Source organism: Rattus norvegicus, chromosome 19 (genome assembly GCF_036323735.1).
Source record: "Rattus norvegicus strain BN/NHsdMcwi chromosome 19, GRCr8, whole genome shotgun sequence".
Lineage (NCBI taxonomy): Eukaryota > Metazoa > Chordata > Mammalia > Rodentia > Muridae > Rattus > Rattus norvegicus.
The window spans coordinates 11,412,159-11,430,315 of NC_086037.1; the positions used below are offsets into that span (position 1 = coordinate 11,412,159).

The 18,157-nt window shown below is 45.6% G+C and overlaps 1 protein-coding gene and 1 long non-coding RNA gene across 4 annotated transcripts in view; one reads left to right on the forward strand and one right to left on the reverse strand.

Moving 5' to 3' along the window:
* Ces5a (carboxylesterase 5A) overlaps positions 1–18,157 on the forward strand; it is a 306,059-nt gene that overhangs the window by 213,330 nt on the left and 74,572 nt on the right. For 2 of the 3 annotated variants that reach the window (XM_063277996.1, XM_063277998.1), the window contains exon 1: positions 2,555–6,804. The exons of the other annotated variant lie outside the window; for it this stretch is intronic. In XM_063277996.1, the coding sequence (XP_063134066.1) occupies positions 6,764–6,804 (41 nt within the window). In that variant the 5' untranslated portion in view covers positions 2,555–6,763. Of the gene's footprint in view, positions 1–2,554; positions 6,805–18,157 lie in introns of those variants that run through there. 3 annotated transcript variants of the gene reach the window in all.
* Positions 54–6,911, reverse strand: LOC134483693 (uncharacterized). Its single transcript, XR_010060578.1, has 2 exons — positions 6,789–6,911; positions 54–2,560 (listed from the first exon to the last, which is right to left on the reverse strand). It is a non-coding gene; the product is annotated as an uncharacterized LOC134483693 (long non-coding RNA).

The following is an 18,157-nucleotide window of genomic DNA, read 5'->3' on the forward strand; positions in this document are numbered from 1 at the left end:
AGCATCCACCTCCGAGTGACGAGTATAAACAATGCTATAGACAAGGAGAGAAGAAACTAGAATGCTCCTTCGGGGCTCTATTATCAGTTTAAATGTGTGGTTCAAAAGTCAGCGTTTCCCGGCGTGCGGAGAGAAGTTGGGCGTGAATGTGCTCGGTAGGCTTCATACATGATGCAAGGGCAGCAGCCTGGGAAATCCTAGAGTCTGGCCTCCGAGGTCCTGCGGCTCCGATCCTGAGGTCCCACAGGGCAGTGATTTAGTTCCTCCTCCCCATGCCGGAGCCACTTGTTGACTGTAAGCTCAACAGAAGTCACTGTTTGTAAGCTCGGCTTCAGAGTCCCCCGAGAGAGCAGCCAGCTGGCAGCCGTGCAGAAAGCAGTAAACACATTTGACTTTTCTACATTGACGATGCCACGTATGTGGTGTTCAAGGAGACTGGATCTCTGTGTCAAGGCAGCAGGGTCACGGAGGCTTAGCGTCAAGCCCAGTTCCTGCTCCGTTTTACTGTGTACATTGATCCAAAGGTAGGAACTAGCTAGACGCAGCATTTGCCCAGACCCTAGTTCCAACCCCTGGAACAGGAAAAATAGAAATATCTTTAGAGATCGTCTCTTCAGGACAGCTCTCTGGGCCACCTTGATGCTGGAAGAATAATGAGCAGAGATTAGCGGATCTGAAGCAGGTTCCGGGGCTGAGCTCTGAGCCTGCCCCTGACTCGGAGAGATCATACCCACACGTCTTCTCCTCCATGTAGCGTGTGGCAACTTAGTGGCAGTGAAATTCATTGTGCGTAATGGAGTGATTGATGAATGATTTCAAATATGGAGAAAGATGTACTCAGTAAGTCAAGCAGACGCCTCCAAGAGGAGATAACTGGGAATAAAAACAATTACATGGTTAAACGGGAAAAATTTAAACACGTCTCCCAAGTTCTCCATCGGTTTGACTGTGTAGTTTGGAAGGCTGCAGGGATTTGGTTCAGTGAATTACTAATCGAGATTCTTTTCTCTTCCCCTTCTGGTAGCTAGTGATATGTGTGTGTGTGTGTGTGTGTGTGTGTGTGTGTGTGTGTGTGTGTGTGTGTGTGTGTATGTGTGTGTGTGTGTGTGTGTGTGTGTGTGTGTATGTGTGTGTGTAGAAAAAACAAGGGCAGGATTTTGGTATCCTCTGGCAGTCCCTAGGCTTCGATTTCTGGGGATTTAGTAGGCTGTCCTTGTGGTGGTCAGAGAGGAATCAGAAATACTTGGCTGACATCAGGCAAGAATCCAGAGCCCTGCTGAGAGGGCCTTCAGAGGACATCTAGCTGGCTTCATTGTGACACTGAGGTCCAGAGAAGGAAAGGATCCCACAGGGTCAGTTGTGTGGCTCTACGCCAGGCTTCTCCACTGTTCTTTCTATGGAGTGGAAATGCTAGCATGGACCTCAGTGAGATGTGCCGGGGAAGATCAGGAATGGGAGGGATAGACATTTAGTTCCTGGGAAGGTGGGGAAGGATTGGCCATGAACTTATTTACGTTCATTTTGTGAGGAACCCTCGTCTTTTATCACCTTACCAGCTGTACCTACGCTAGCTGAGGTTCCTGGGCCCCTGTCCCCTGCTGGCTTGAGCACAGGCATAGGCAGATACGGCCCCTGACATTTTCCTTGAGATGGTGACAGCTGGTGAGACTTTTGACTAAAGAGCAAGCGGCAAAAAACAGTGACTGTGTGAAAAGCGGTTTAAAAATGTGCTGCTGCCATCTGTTTGGCCACAGAGGTTTTGTGGGGCATGCGTGGGGCGGTGGGGAGGCCTTATCTCCCACGTCTGGGTATCACCTTAGTCGGGGCCAGCAAGGAGAAACTTTTCCAAGACTGCCAAGTTTCGTCTTCTTTATCTCAGCCTCTCTTCCTGCTCCCCATGCAAAGCCTCATCTTGTTTTCTGAAAAGACATTTTCTCAACATCTTCAGCTGCTAACCAAGTACCAAATCTGTAGATAACAGTGGGTTGGCTCAAAGGGGGGCTTTGCTTTCAAAAAGCTGTATGTGAGCTAGGATTTAGAAGACCGTTATCTTAGCTGAGGATGGAGCTCTGAGGTAGAGCACTTTGTACACTGTATGTACAAAGCTCTGGGTTCAAATCCTTGGCTTCACTCTGTATTGTCTTTCACATCTCAAAGTACCCCACACTTTTTTTTTTCCTGCTGACATTGCCTCATGTCTGTTTATTTTGTTTTGTTTTTTTGTTAAAAGATTATAACAATTACACTTTCTAATTATTTATCTTCGTGTCACACAGAAACTCTTAATGTTGTTTGCTGATTCCACTCACACTTCTTTTGATGAATTCGTGTTTAATTACAAGAAGATTTTGGTGCCTGTGTGTTTTTGATGTAGGTCATTATACTGATTGCAAACGTTAACAGCTTCGTCTCTTTGTGCTGAGTGTTGGATTTCTCTTTTCCTTCTCTTGTCTTGTCACTGGGCAAGCTTAGAGGACAGCCTTAGTCCTTCTGAGTGCACTTTGATCCTGCCTCCAGCTATCACGTGTGCTGTGAGTCCAGGGCAAACAAATGTCATCTGCTGTTTTAATAAAAAAATGAAAATGACGTAAAATTCCAGAGTGTTAAAATCATTCGTGGAGACTAGTCTATTGAGTCACATGGGTTGTTTTTTAATTTTGTATTCACCTTACGGTTCCCACATCCATTGTATTTTCCTTGTCTGGTTTTGGTACTGGGCTGTGCTAGACATATAGAATGAACCGCATAGTGTTTTTCTCCCTGATGTAGTGCAGTGCATGGAATCATACCCTTCTTGGACGTTTGGTAGAACATGACCGTTAACATTTCCCTGTCTGTCCACTGCAGCACAGGATGGGTGTGGGCAGTAAACCCTCTCTTGTTACCATGTCTTTGACTAATTGTTCTTTGATGGTGGCCTTCTTTTCCAATTTTCTAGGTGTACTGTTTCCCAGAAAGCTTTCAAATCATCTATAGCTGAAATGTCTTTGTGTAAATTAGTGTATAGTCACACTTGAATTAAAAAGGAAATGTATTTTGAAGCCTTAGAGCTTTAGCTATTAGCATTACTATTGTTTGCCCAGCAAAGTGATGGTGAAGGTCACGTTGCTGAAGATGCCGTACACTTCACACAGAGACTCTTAACTGGACAGAGCTGAGACTAAGTGGCTGCTGGGTGCTCATGTTGGATACCCTAAGTTGGGGGTATCTGCATCACATCCCTCAAGGCCCAGGGAATGTCATGGAAGATAGATTGTTAGAGCTGCGGCATGGGGAGGAGAATCCTAAACACTGTCTTCTGAATATGAGATGGCCATTGCAGCCATCACCACACACACAGCAGCTGTGGTTACCGATGTAAGACCTAACACACACACACACACACACACACACACTCAAGCACACACACACTCACACACACACTCACTTACACTCACACACTCACACACACACTCACACACACACTCATACACACACACTCACACATACACACACTCAAGCACACACACACTCAAGCACACACACACTCACACACACACACTCAAGAACACACACTCACACACACACTCACACACACACACTCACACACACACATACATACTCACACACACACACATTCAAGAACACATACACTCACACACACACTCACACACATATACACACACACACTCAAGCACACACACACACTCAAGCACACACACACACACACATTTATATGTGACATAGAAGTTGGAGGGGGACTGGTTGGGAAGGAGGAAGTCAGCAGATGTGGGAAGGAATAAGAGGTACCTGCTGTGACCGCTATGTTCACGTCTATGACGTTGTCAAGAGGTTGGAATTGTTGGTGGCAATAGCGTAACAAAACCAGTGAGGGCTTGGGAAGATGGCTACCCAAACAAAGTGCTAGTGAGTATGAGAACTGGGTTCCCAGAATCCATGGAAAAGCCAATGAATGTGAATGAATGCCTGTGTTCCCAGCATACGGAAGGCAGAGATGGGGACTCCCTAGGGCAATTTGGCTAGTCAGACTAGAGGAGACAGCAGGCTCTAGGTCCATCAGGAGACCAAATCTCAACATATGCAGTAAATGATCGAGGAAGACATTCGGTTATTCACGCCTATACTCACACATGTACATGTGTGCTTACACACACATACAACCCACATAGGTGATCATGCACATACCACATATGCCTAAATGGCACACTGAACTGTGTAAGTGGACAAGTTGTCCACTATCTGGATTTTTAAATAAAAACAAATCTTTAATCAAAAAATTGAAAAAAGAAACTTGCCTGTTAAACCTGCTTTCTTCATCTTAAAGTTGTTTTACGATCTTTCACCCTATTCCTATGGTCTCAGGTTTTCATAAGTTATATAGCAAGCTTATTGATATGTTCAAAGAACTAGCTTTTAGCTTTATTAAAGATCTATGTTATTAATTTTTGTTTCATAGCTTGATGATTGTACATTTTATATTTCCTATTCTTTCCCTCTGATTTTACTAGGTTTATTTATTTTCCTCTAGCTTATTGAATTAAAAAAAAGAGAGAGCTCACTTTCATTCTTCTGGTTCTTTTCTTTAAAACCAGGTTTTCCTGGCTTCGGTATACATCTTCATGCTGTGGGATTCATGGCCATGATATCTCCTTGATATGCATTTCTAGATAGTTTATTATTTTTTCTTTGTTAACTAAGGGTCACTTAAAAGGTGTCTAACAGTCTAAGCTACACAGGTTGGCTAGCGATTTGTCATGTTTTCTACTTTCTACCCTAGAAGGCAACCTCTGATTGCCTCCTTATAGGATTTGTTGACATTTCCTTTGTACCTTAGTGTATGAGTAAATTTTTCTCTTACAGTGCTGCCAGTTGAGCCCAAAGCCTTGCCCATGTCAAGCAGGTTATGGTATTTACCATTCGGGTCTCCCCTTTCTGTGTGGGAGTCACAGCTGTTTGATGTGACAGTTCTGAGAGCTAGAGAATCAAACACATCTCCCTGGTGGGAAATGGTCACGGTCTCCTTGTGCATATTTTAGGTTTTCCTTTTTGTAGCAAATCTATGCTTTTGGGTTTGTGGAAGATGAACTATCTTCATGGATTTTGCGTGTTCTTTGCATGTCTATTTTTGTGGTGCTGAGATTGGACAAAGGCCACCGTTCATGCTGGTCAAGCACTTTGCCACTGAGTTATACTCAGCCCCTGGACAGTTTATTTCATCACGTTGGAATAGCTTTCTCCTAGCTCCTTTCTTCTTTACCTTAATCTAAATCACTCCTTGGAGTGCGTTGTTTTTATTAGAATTGGAATAAATATATTTTTCTACACTCCTAGTGTTATATTGCTTTGGGTATGACTAATAAGCCACATCTAGCTGTATTTTATATTAAGGTTCTTCTTTGATAACCCCTGTCACTCAATAAGAATTTCAACCCATTCACACTTACCGGGATGATCGATAGACTTTCAAGTCGATTGATTTGTCAATTTCGAGGACATTTTGTTCATAATAAGTTTCGTTCTTGTACATTCAACCCATTGTAAAAGGCTGATGCACTTCGAGGTAGTGACCTATGCTGACTCATGTCTGGTGTCTCTCCGGTGAAAACATTGAAATCTGCTTTTTATTTTCTTTTATTTATTGTTTCCTGACATGATTCTCATTTTTCTCACATGAGCATTTGCATACTGGTACACCTAAGGACTTTAGTTAGATTTTTTTCTTTTACAATGATGAAGATCTAAGTACAGCTCTTCCCCCTTTCCCTCCCATCCTCCAGCCCTTCCTGTGCACTCCAGTTTGTCACTGTCCTCCGCGTCTCTGGACGTATTTGAATGATTGCAAATCATTTGTTTTGTTGTCATTGTTTTTTGTTTTTGTTTTTGTTTTGTTTCCCAGACTTTTTCTATTTTTATGTGGCCTCAGAATTCTTTGTCACCTGCTTGAAACAAGAACAAGAATCATGGGGCTGGCTGATGGTTCCGTTGTACCATTTGATGAGTCTGCAAACAGGGGGGGAGCAAGGACTGGAAAGATGCCCAGGAGGGCACTGCAGTGGGACTGGAGCTGCTTTGTGTCCTGCTCTGAGTCTCCAGGCATTGGGATAGTTGTTATGTGGCGTTATTACAGCAATTTCTGACTGATACAGCAGTCTTCCAGCCCAGACAGGGATCCTAACTCTTAACACAGCACTGCCTTAACCAAAAGACTTGGGTTAGCGGTAAAAAGGTCAGGTCTGGTTCCCATGAGTGAGGTTAGTTATTTCCAGGGCCTGAGACAGGGACTGTAGCAGAAAGAAGAAGACAAAAACAAAACAAAACAAAACAAAAAACAACCAACCAAGCAAACAAAAAAAGAAAAGAAGACAATCAACAAAACAAACAAAAACAAAACAAAACCAACCAACCAGCCAGCCATCCAGCCAACCAACCAACCAACCAACCAACCAACCAACCAATCAGCCATCCAGCCAACCAACCAACCAACCAACCAACCAACCAACCAACCAACCAACCAACCAATCAGCCAGCCAGCCAACTGTGCTCACTTAATGCTTTCTGATGGCTTTAATTAGGAAGAGCAAGATTTTGATCAAGAGACAGAGGATGGGGCTAGGTGGTGCCTGGGGGCTCCTTTGTTTTTCTATGAAGCTTCCCATGGAGACTTAGGGACCTCCTGCCCCGGGGCCTGAAATTCTGCCTGACTCGGGGCTTCTCAGAATCTCCACTGGGGCAATGGAAGAACAAGAGCTCCCATGTGAACAATATGGAAACCAGGAGTCAAGTCTCACCGAAATATCCTGACCGGTATGTTAGGAAATCGGGGAGAAGCTGCACCGGCTTCCTTCCCACCCAAAGAAAGGATGGATTTTAAGGTGCTTTCCTGCAGTTGAGTTTCCGTTGCTTAAGTGAATTCCAAACGCTGCTGAAAATTCCATTCATTATTTAAACCATTTCAGCTCCCCTGAGAACCTAAGTGCCCAGCAGGAAGGAAGGCACTTTCCCATGCTTGTGTGCCGGGGTGGCTGGAGGAGCTGGGGTAGAGGCAGAGGGCAGGTTTGCAATGTTCCCCAAGAGTCTGTAGAGGTGGGCCAAGAGACCATGGAATGGTGGTGGTGGGATGGACCGGGACAGGGCTGGGAGCCATTACAACCATCCAGGGTGTTACCCTAACTCTCTGATCCTGCGAATCATCTGACTACTTGCTGAAAAATAAATAGATTGCCAGGCAGATGTGGTTTCAGCAGATCTGTATTGAGATCCGAAGATCGTCACTTTTAGGTAAACCCCGAGGTCACTTTGGTAACTGGGTGGGCGTGGCAAATACTGACCAACCAAGCTGCCTTTGCTTTAGGGGTGCAGCTATTTCGGGTTCAACGATGGGGGTCTCACTTGTGATCGCAGGGTGAGCCAGTTAGCACTGGATCTAACTACAGGGCAAACCTACGGAGGGCTGGGTTGAGATGGCCAAATCGTAGCCTTATTGGAACTTACACGCACCCGGAGTGTTTGATGCCCCCTTGCTTTTGGCAGCTCATTTTCTTTTTATAGGAAAGCTGATGGCGCGCAGGGCCCCTGGAAGCCAAGCTCAAACCCTGCCTCACCTCACTGCAGGACCACAGGGAGGCTATTGATCTCCTTTTTATTGATATGCACCTTATAGCAAATGATGCTTCTGTACCTAGTAAGAACATTCATTAGCTTATTAGCACTCTGACCAATTATTTGAGACGATACTGTCTGAGGAGGAAGGATTTATTTTAGCTCATAGTTCTAGAAGGTCCAGCCTGTGGCTGTGTGGTCCCAAGTACTTTGTCCTGAGAAGGGTGGTAGCAAGAGTACAGGAGGAAGCTGTATACTTGATGATGGAGAGGAAGCAGAGAGAAGGGGCTGGAACCAGTATAATCTTTAAAAGCATTCCCAGTGACTTATGACTTGAGGTGGGGAGGGGCCGCTCCCTAAGTGGTGCGGCCAGCTGGGGAGGGAGCATTTAACACCGGAGCCTGAGGGAGACATTTTCTATTCAAATCATTACTCCATTCTAAGTGGTATTAGGCAGTGAGTACTTGGTGAGGGAAACAGGTTTAAATGAGAGGCAAGAGCCCCACTTTAAGTATGACTGTGGGTGTGATATGAGCACGGAACCGCCAGCAAGAAGCCTCTGGAAGGGAAGCCTGCACACCGGGCTGCCCAGGTTCTGGGAATTGATGTCGGATTTCAGGTCTAGCAATTGGTGTGGAAATGCACAGGACCCAGGGAGCTTCTTAGCGTGGCTGCCTGTGATAAAGAAAAATCCAGACTTAACTGGCTGTTTCGATTAGAAGTGATGTAACAGGCAGGCTTTGGCCTAGTTTTCTCAAAGCAGGCAGGTTCCCCAGGCTCCTCCCACACCCTTTTCTGAATTGTCAAGTGATGGCTACTGCCACCTAGTGGTGAGGACTGCACTGCACGGGCATGGAGAAAGGCTCTGGACCTGGGGAGATGCTGTATCCAGGGAGACACGCAAACGGAAACCCCTCAAGTGTTCATGTTTCTCCCTCTCCCCTCTCCCCTCTCCCCTCTCCCCTCTCCCCTCTCCCCTCTCCCCTCTCCCTCTCCCTCTCCCTCTCTCTCTCTCTCTCCCCTCTCCCTCTCCCTCTCTCTCTCCTTCTCCCTGTCCCTGTCCCTGTCCCTGTCCCTGTCCCTGTCCCTCTCCCTGTCCTTCTCCCTCTCCTCTCCCTGTCCTTCTCCCTCTCCCTCTCTCTCTCTCTCCCTCTCCCTCTCTCTCTCTCTCTCCCTCTCCCTGTCCCTCTCCCTCTCCCTCTCCTCTCCCCTCTCCCTGTCCTCCCTGTCCTCCCTGTCCCTGTCCTCCCTGTCCCTGTCCCTGTCCCTCTCCCTCTCTTCTCCCTCTCCCTCTCCCTCTCCCTCTCCCTCTCTCCCTCTCCCTCTCCCTCTCCCCTCTCCCTCTCCCTCTCCCTCTCCCTCTCTCCCTCTCCCTCTCCCTCTCCCTCTCCCTCTCCCTCTCCCTCTCCTTCTCCCTCTCCCTCTCCGTCTCTGTCTCTCATCCAGTCTCCCCACATACTCAGACACAACACAGTAAGACTGCCTGGTTCCTTATCTCTCCTTGGAGACAGGATTGGAAGATGACTTATTCTAGGAGTTCTTGGGGTTTTCTCTACATAGAGGTGAATCTCTTTTAGTTTAATGGCACCGAATTTTTGCTTTGGCCAGAGAAATGCTAGCATGAGAGCTTGTAGCAGAGCAGTGACCGTCCAGCCACAAATGCTTACAGAAAGTTCCTGTGGTCCAGGCTCCTTACACTACGGGTGGGGTAACGCCTCGATGATATCACAGATGGGGAACACCGCGGATGACATCACTTGGTGGCTGTCCTAGCCTGTCCTTTCCCAGATCCTCTTTCTCTCATGAACACTCAGCGTTAGTAACTAATGCTACCATATGCCAGGAATTTCTAACCGCTTGGCAGGAACGAAAACCGTAGCGGTTTCAAACAAGGGAGGAAGCCATGCATGTTCGTGTTAGCATCTCCAGCGGCCGCCATTCCCAAACCTTTCAGTGAAACAGTACGCAGAATTAGAATTTATGGGCAAAGTCAAGTAATAAAAACTGCGGAGAATGACACTTACTATGCCCCTTGGACAAGCTTGAAACACCCGAGAGCAAGGGAGGTGCAGCTTGGAAGCCAAGGCAATTTGTGAGAAACCCCAGATGTGGAGTCCCAGCGCCTGCCTTCCTGTCCTTCTCTGGCCAAAGCTTGGGGTGTGGCTCTGGGGATCACCCTGGCCTTTGGATCTCCTAGGTTCTGTACTCATAGAACAATGTCTGGGATCTTGGGAAGAACCAATGAGAGAATTGGAGAACGGGCAAAGTGATTTGCGTAACATCCTGTATCCGTAAATGATCTATTTCCTTTTTCATAATTGGGTTTAGTTCGTAATCAACAGACGTTTGTGTCTCTTACGTGGTTGGGTCTGTGAGTTGGGATGATTGTAATCGTCTTAAACCAGAACCTAAGATAGAGCGTCCTTAGTGGGAGACAGCGCTCTGCTGTCCTCTCTCCTCTTGTTTCCAGCCTGGCTCACCACGGTGAGCCTGGGATCTCTGGATGCGTAAATTTAGAAGAAACCATCAAACAGGTGCCTGAGAAGCCGCATCATTTAATATTCTAGAGACGTGATAGTGCGCTTTGGCCCACAGACTCCACATTTGTGTTGCCGATCTCTTCCATAATGATCGTCGTGGTGGGTAAGGGTTCACATCCACAGTTAAATGCCATGGATTGAGTTATGGCTTATTAATCTTCCTTTGTGAGGCAGCCTTAATGTTCTTACCATTTTTTAAAAAGTCGTCGGGGGGCTGGGGATTTAGCTCAGTGGTAGAGCGCTTACCTAGGAAGCGCAAGGCCCTGGGTTCGGTCCCCAGCTCCGGAAAAAAGAACCAAAAAAAAAAAAGTCGTCGGGGCATTTTATTATTGATTTGTTGGAGCTCTTTATATATTTGATACAAGTTTGTCAGGTATACGTTTTTGCAACTCGTTCTCCTAATGGGGGTTTCCTACTTCATTTTCCTCATGATGTCTTCTTAAAAGCAGGGATTAAAAAGAAAACCCAAGTCCAGCGATCTACTGTTTTGATTCATATTTAGTGTTCTTTTAATGTTCTTAGATCATCCTTTGTTCAGTCTTGGACTGCGGCTATTTCCCGTGGCGTTTTCTTTGAGATGTTTCATGGTTTTCAGTTTTATGTTTAGGCCAATGATCTGCCCGAAGTCATTTTCATGGGTAGAGAAGAGGGACTCAGGATTCCACATGGATGAGAGTCCTTCAAGCATCATTTGTCAGAAACATTTTTCTGTTCACCACTGAACTGGCTTAAAACTTTGGGAGTTAATTTTTAAGTAAGTTTATTTTTAAAAAATGCTTGTGCCAAGTAAATTAAATGAAAACCACGGCCCCACAGGTCACAGCAGCACCAAGTATTCAGGGGCTGTCCAATCCCATGTATAGAGTCATATATCCACTGCCACAATCAAATACAGAAGAGTCTGATGTCCTCAAACCTCCTCCACACTGTGTTCACATCTGTCTGTGGCTGACTGACGCATACCCCCTAGATTGAACACTGAACATTATAGAACCCCCCTTACCCATGTGTCCTCTGATTGGCACACACTGTCTAGATTATTGAACACATGGTAGTTCCAAAGATCAGGGCATATATGGCATTACCTAAAGAACACTTAGCCTGACTGATTTTTCTATTGTATTCCTTTTAGATTTTTAGTTTTTACATTAGATTTATTGTGCTCTTCTAAAAGATTTATCCTCATTTTCTTTTATGTGTCTGCGTCTGTAAGTCACATGTGTGGGTGCCCATGAGGACTTTATGCGGGTGCTGGGAACTGAACTCAGGTCCTCTGGAAGAGCTCCCAGCTACTGGGTGGTCTCTCTAGCCTTTTCTTCATACCGTGTTCTTTTTTCTTCCTGATTACTTTGAGTTAATTTGTTCTTTTTAAATCTCTTGCAGACTCTCAGTCCACCACCTCTTTGAGATGTTTCTTCTTCCTGACACATATATCTAATGGTGTCCCCCGACCCCCAGGTTTTAGCTGCTGTCTACTTGGCAATGCTGTATGCCAATTCAATTCACTTCAAGCACTTCCCAATTTCTTTTGAGAATCTTTTACTTTTTCTGACTCAAAATTTACCCAGAGATGTACTGTTTGATATCTTAGTGTTTAGAGATTTTCCTCTCATCTTTCTTACTGATATCCAACTAAATTCTGCTATAGCTTCAAATATATCTCACGTGGCCATTATTCTGAATTGGTTAGTATGTGTTCCATGATCCATGCCTCTGGTTTTCATTGGCATGGACTTAATGCTCCCTTAAAGAGAATGTGTGCTTTCCCTTGTTGGGGAGGACATCCCTATAACTACTCACGGGAGTTATCCATTTGTTAGGGATTTTATTTTATTTTATTTTTGTTTCTTCACATCTAAAATCTGAGTCTCCTACTTTTTTTTTGGAGATGCCTTCTGATTTTACTTACTATTTATTTATTATTTATTGAAAATAATTTTTTGTACAACATATTTTAATCATTTCTCCTCCCCAAATTTCTCCAAGATCCTTTGCACCTCCCTACCACCCAATACTGTTCGTTCTCTCTCTCTCTCTCTCTCTCTCTCTCTCTCTCTCTCTCTCTCTCGCCCTTTCTGACTTTTTGAGTCAGAACTGTAAATAATTTCAGTGCTGTCAGTTTATCCTATGTTTCTGACTCTGCCAGGCTCAGGTCTAGGGAGGCCAGAGAGGATGTGGATGATTCACAGCCCAATACTTTGCATCTGGCCCCAGTCCTTTGTCTGCTACTTCTCCCTTTGCAGATTGCTCTGGATGCTCTCAGATTTTAGAGTGATGTCTCTTCTGGAGGCTACCTCCTTATTCTCAGTTCATGAGGAAGCATGAAGGGGAGCTGGCAGCCATGGGTCCTCTTGCTGTATCCTGGCTAATGTATCGACTCCAAGACTACAAGGGTCATTGTGGAATGGACACTGGACACAGGATTCAAGTTACACAGCAAGTGTCATCACTGAGCCTTTCGTGTAGGCCAGAGAGACACAGAACCTTTTTGCTGGAGTTAACTCCTGGAGTGAACTCACTCTGGGAAGAGTTTACTTGACAGCAAGTTGACACCCAGATGAAATGGTCTGTGAGGGAAAGGAGAGAGGCAGACTCCTAATGGGCTTTCTTTAGGGACCTAGATCCAGCCATTCCTGATGTCAGTATGTGTTTCTCACATCCTGGGCTTTTTAAGCAAAACAAACCAAGCCAGACCTGGCAACAAACCGCTTTCTCTGAGTTAGTCAGAGTTAGTTGATATTTCTATCATTTAATATAAGGGAGTCTCATTGTCCTTGACGCTATCTCTATGTTTTAAGTTTCCTTTCAACTCCATAAGTTCCCCAGCTGGGATTTAAGGAATCCATTACCTTCTTAAGCCTGAGAGCAACGCCCACTTCTTTGAGAGGGCAAATGGTGTATTTCATGGTTCTCCAAACTTGGCGTCGTTGGAGAATCTCAGCACAGACAGTGAGTGAGCAGAGAAGCTTGTGAGGTTGACACGGAAGGCAAGCTGTGCTCCAGAGCCTACATCCAAAGGCCAGAGCTCATCTTCCTTCAGAAGGGAAGACAGCACCCTGCGAGGGACAGAAAGGACGGCTGCTCCCTCTTTTGCTGGTACCAACAAAATCTACATTGCTGGCAGCTCAGAAATGATGGGGTGTATTTACTTTTGGGACTCAATTCAAAAAGAGGGAAATGATTTGAGGAGGGGGGGGAACCTGACAGTTTTCAGAAATGGGAAAAGGAATGTTGTTTCTCCACGGTATTTTGCTACATCTGTTAAAATTAAATCAAGATCTCAAATTACAGGAAAGGTGACATGTTAGACTCGTAGGTAAAGCGTGTGTGCCTAGCAGTTATTAGGAGCCCAGGACCATAGGGATAGTTTTGCTGATGGAGAGGAGGGCCCTTGGGGGAGGACTCTGTCAAGGTCACATGGGGAATTAACTGAGGGTAGCAGCCATGCTCTGCAGTAGATCTTCCTGGTGTGGATGCTCCCCTGTGGTTCAGCCACCCACTCTGTCACTCATCCCTCTGGCAATCCCTGAGGTATAAGTGAGTTTTTGTCAGGCAAGGTCTGAGGCGTGAAGGAGGCGGCAGCGTCATCAGGAGGGTTTTTTGAGCACTTCCATGTCCTACACAGTTTTGGGAAGACCTTGGCAGCCCAATGGACCATGCCTTCCAGGAGGTCCCAGCCCAGAGAGAGTGAGACGCAGAAACACACGCTACTTAGGGCTGGGATGATTGGACCAGTGTTATGCTCCTGGCAGGATAAGTCAAAGAAAGGGATTCCCAGCAATGCTGGGACAGGGGCTGGTTAGCAAGACTTCCCCAGAAGAGTAAGTAAGGTCTCATGTTAGATCTTGAAGGCCACTCTGATTTCTCCATGTTAGTGAGGCATGTGACTGGGTTCTGGGGGAGGGAGGCATATGTCCTCCTTGCTTCCCTTGTGACATTTATCTAACAGTGGCCTTTGTGTCAAGTTTGCTTGGTTTCCCAAAGCCCCTTTGTAGCTGTATTGGACATCCATGTGCCTTGTTTTCCTATTCTGTCAAGAAAGTGTAATCACAACATTCCTTCTAGATGGTTATTCATCACGTAGAGATACAAAGTAAGAGTACGGAAAGATGTCCAGTGCACAATCAGCACCCAGTCCTTGCTTAGTTTGGCTTTGCTTGGCTTTGCATGATCCTGTTGTTGCAGCTTTGCAGACTAGACCTCGCTCTTCCTCCGTGCACTTGCTAGAGTGTGCATTTGAGAATCCTCTGGGCTAGCTATGCCAACAGACAACTTGCCATACACAGCCTCCTGGTGATGATGTTCAAGGGTAAAGTATCTGAGCCAGCGAGACGGGTCATCAGGTATCTTCTTATGACCGGATCCAACTGGCCCTGATGTCTTCTGCCAGCACCCATGATAAATGAACTACAATAGTTAATACACAAATGGTGCTCCACACTCTTTCTCTTCATTAAAATGTTCCTTAGCTTTCAAGTGACATTTCATTGTCTGAAATAAAGTCTCTATTCTGGCTGCTAAAGCCTCTAGCAGCTTCATGCCCCACTCCCAGAAGGCATCTGTCTTAGTCCTTGGTCTACAATAACTTAATACCACATACTGGGTAATTAATAAAGCATAAAGTTTTATTCTGCTCAGGGTTCTGGAGGCTGGGGGTGGTATGAGATGGAGGGAGTGCATCCAGGAAAGAGTTTACTACTGGTGGGGGACAGAGTCCTAGGGTGGTGCAGGGTTTCCCACAGAGAGATAGCAAGTTGCTAACTTGAATCTTCTTATAAAGCCAGTGCTTTATCATCATCAAGGGTCCAACTTTATAATCTCATCTAATCCCAATTGCATCTCAAATGCTCTGTTTACAGATCAATTAATGTATATTTTAGGGATTGGATTGCAATGTGAATTTTAGAGGGAACAAACACCCAGAATGCAGCAGTATCCACTTAGAGCACATGCCTTCTTAGATGTGAGTAGGCTGGTTTGTCTGAACTATGCTGGTATTGCATAGAGAATAGCCAGGCTTTAAGGAGCCCTAGGCATCAAAGAAGACGACTCAGCTGGCAGAAGACATCAGGGCCAGCTAGGGAGAGAGTGTATGATTGGATCCGGTCATAAGGAGATACCGGGATGACGCTTCTTGCTAGCTCAGATGTTTACCCTTGAACATCATCACCAGAAGGCTGAGCAAAGGGAGTTACCTGTGGGTATGGCTAATCCAGAGAATTCTCAAATGGATACTCTAGCAAGTACATGGAGGAAGGGAAGAGTCTATCCTGCAAGGCTGCAACGACAGAATTGTGCAAAGCAAAGCAAGGACTCTCCTTGCTTTTTCCAACTATGGCAGAGATCCAGGCATGCTGCTGAGGATGGCCTTGGGAAGAAGGGAAGTGACAGAGGCCCAAAGCAGGTGGCAGGGCAAAGTATGCAGTAGCAAATGCTGTCTGAAGCCAGAGGATGCAGGACCTGAGAACAGGGCTCCACACTTGGGTGGCTGTGAAGGACCTTCGTGCAGACTGGAATTCAGACAGCAGTGGCAACCTCAGCTTGTGTGTGTCACCTCTGACTCAGTGTTTTTATATGTGGCTTCCTGATTACTAAATTCTGTCCCTGGTAATTCTGTGGTTGTCAGGCAGCTTGCCTGTTTCACATTTTTTAGAATCCCAGGAGGAGTAGGTGGAGTGTGTCTGGGAGGGGCAGAGTTCTGGAAGAGGAGAGAAACTAATCAATGAAACTAATCAATGAAACTGGTTGCCAGGACAGTACAGGGGGAAAACTTGGAAAAGATAACTCTCAGGCAGTTAGAATCTGAGGCTGCCATTTTTTAAAATGGCATAGAACTCAGAGTTGAGGCAAATGAGCTATGGAGAAGTGGTTTTTGGCAAGGCTTTGCTGGTTAGAAGGACATTGGTGCTTGAAAAGGGAAGACACAGAAGTCCAAGAAGGAAGGGCAACTACTTTTATATATCAAGTTGGGCAACTGGGTACTCAGATATTCAGTCAAATATCATTCTGGATGTGTTTGTGAAGGTGCTTTTAGATGAGAGTTAGAGTTAGTTAGTTCTTCACAACGTGGGCAGATCTTGTCCAGTTGAAAGTCTAAATAGACCAAGAATAGCTACAGACTCCTCTCTTGACTGTTTTGTGCTGGGACACGCTCAAACTCAGTTCTTGGGTCTCTGACTTGCTAGTTATCAGATGGAACTCTCTTCAGACAACCCTCCTCATCCTCAGGCTTTCAGACTGATGGGGATTGTTATGGTGGTATCTCCTGGGTCTCCAGTAGCCAATCTTGGGATGTCTCAGCTTTCATTCTTTCTTCATATTCTCTCTCTCTCTCTCTCTCTCTCTCTCTCTCTCTCTCTGTGTGTGTGTGTGCACATGCAAGAGAGTACACACACACGTGCGCGCACGCACACACACACACATGCACACACACTCACACAATGAATTTCTATTCATTTACTTCCCTACAGAACCCCAATCAATCAGATGGACAATGTAACGGTGGAAACCAAGAGCACTGGATATCCTCATGGGTCCCCAGGCTCAGCTGGAGGACCACATTTCTGCATCTAGCCCATGGGTCGATAAATAACAAATATTTATTGTGTACTTAGTCTAGTCTGCAGTGATGATGTGTTTTACATGTTCATCTGTTTAATCAATAAACACTTCCTGGGTGTCTATTGAACGTCTGAAATATATCATTCAATAAGATAAGAATCCTTATGCTCTCGAAGTTCACTTTGTAGCTAAGGCAATGTTGAACAATGAACAGTGATATGACATTCACGTAGTTTATTGCTATACAAACATTAAGTAAGGGGCATTAAGCTTTGGGGTTAGGTTGCCACTTTAAACAGGTTAGTCATGGAGCCCTCCCTTTGAAGGGGAAATGTGAGCAGGGAATTAAGAAGCAAGATAGAGCAGACATAGAGGAGGAAAGAGCACACGCAAAGGTCAGTGCATTTGAGGAAGGGGATGGGACAAATCTAGTGGGGCTGGATGAGCATGAAAAAGGAGGGGAGGCCAAGAATAGAAGCTGTAAGAAGAGAGTTGTAGCTTTAAGAAGAATGGAGTTATGTCAGGGGCAGGAAATGGGATAGGGTCAGAGATGGTCATATGAAGAGAATGAGGCCAGTCTCATAATGGCAGGCATATTTTCTCTCATTTGTGGTTCCTATACATAAAATCATGTATGTATCTATAAAGCAAGTGAGAAATGTCTAGAGAATTCATGGGAGGGGAGGAAGGGAGGAGAGATAGGATGGGTAGGAACTGGTCGGGGAGGGATATGTTCAACACACAATACATATCAGTAAGAAAGATTACACAATGCAGCTTTAGTCCAGACAGGAGTCCTTGAAGCTTTCTTACAGAAGGATGGTCAAATTAGTCTTATTTTAGCAGAAGCCTGCCTTCCCCAGCCCCCACCAGATCCCACTTTTCAGTGATCCTGGGGGAGACATGGGGATGGCTGGAACCAGGGCAGTGCCGGGTAGATGGATTAACAATCGAAAGTGACAGGGGGAGCACTGGTGTGGTTGGAGCAGCATGGGGATGGAGGAGTCTGGTGTAAGGTGAGGTTACATGCGGACCATCAAAATCTAATCACGTGAGGAAGGGGCTGGCTGGGGAAGAGAGCTTGTTGCATATGCATGAAGCACTGTTTGGATCCCAGGACTCATGTAATAAGTTGGACGTGATCTCAGGTCTACTCGAACTCTAGCACTTGGCATACAGTCAGGTCGGAGAGACGAGAGCAAGGCTGGGGCTTGCTGGACACCAGATCTTAGCTCCAGGTTCAGCGAGAGACCCTGTTTCAAGAGAATAAGGCAGGGATTGGTACACTAGAATGCTTAGCATCCTCTTATGACCTCCATACATGCAAACTACATAGGTGCATACACCCCTCGCATGTATAAACACCACGCGCGCACACACACACACACACACACACACACACACACACCCAAACATTATAAGACTACCTGGGGAGTGGGATGAAGCCAGGTTCTGTG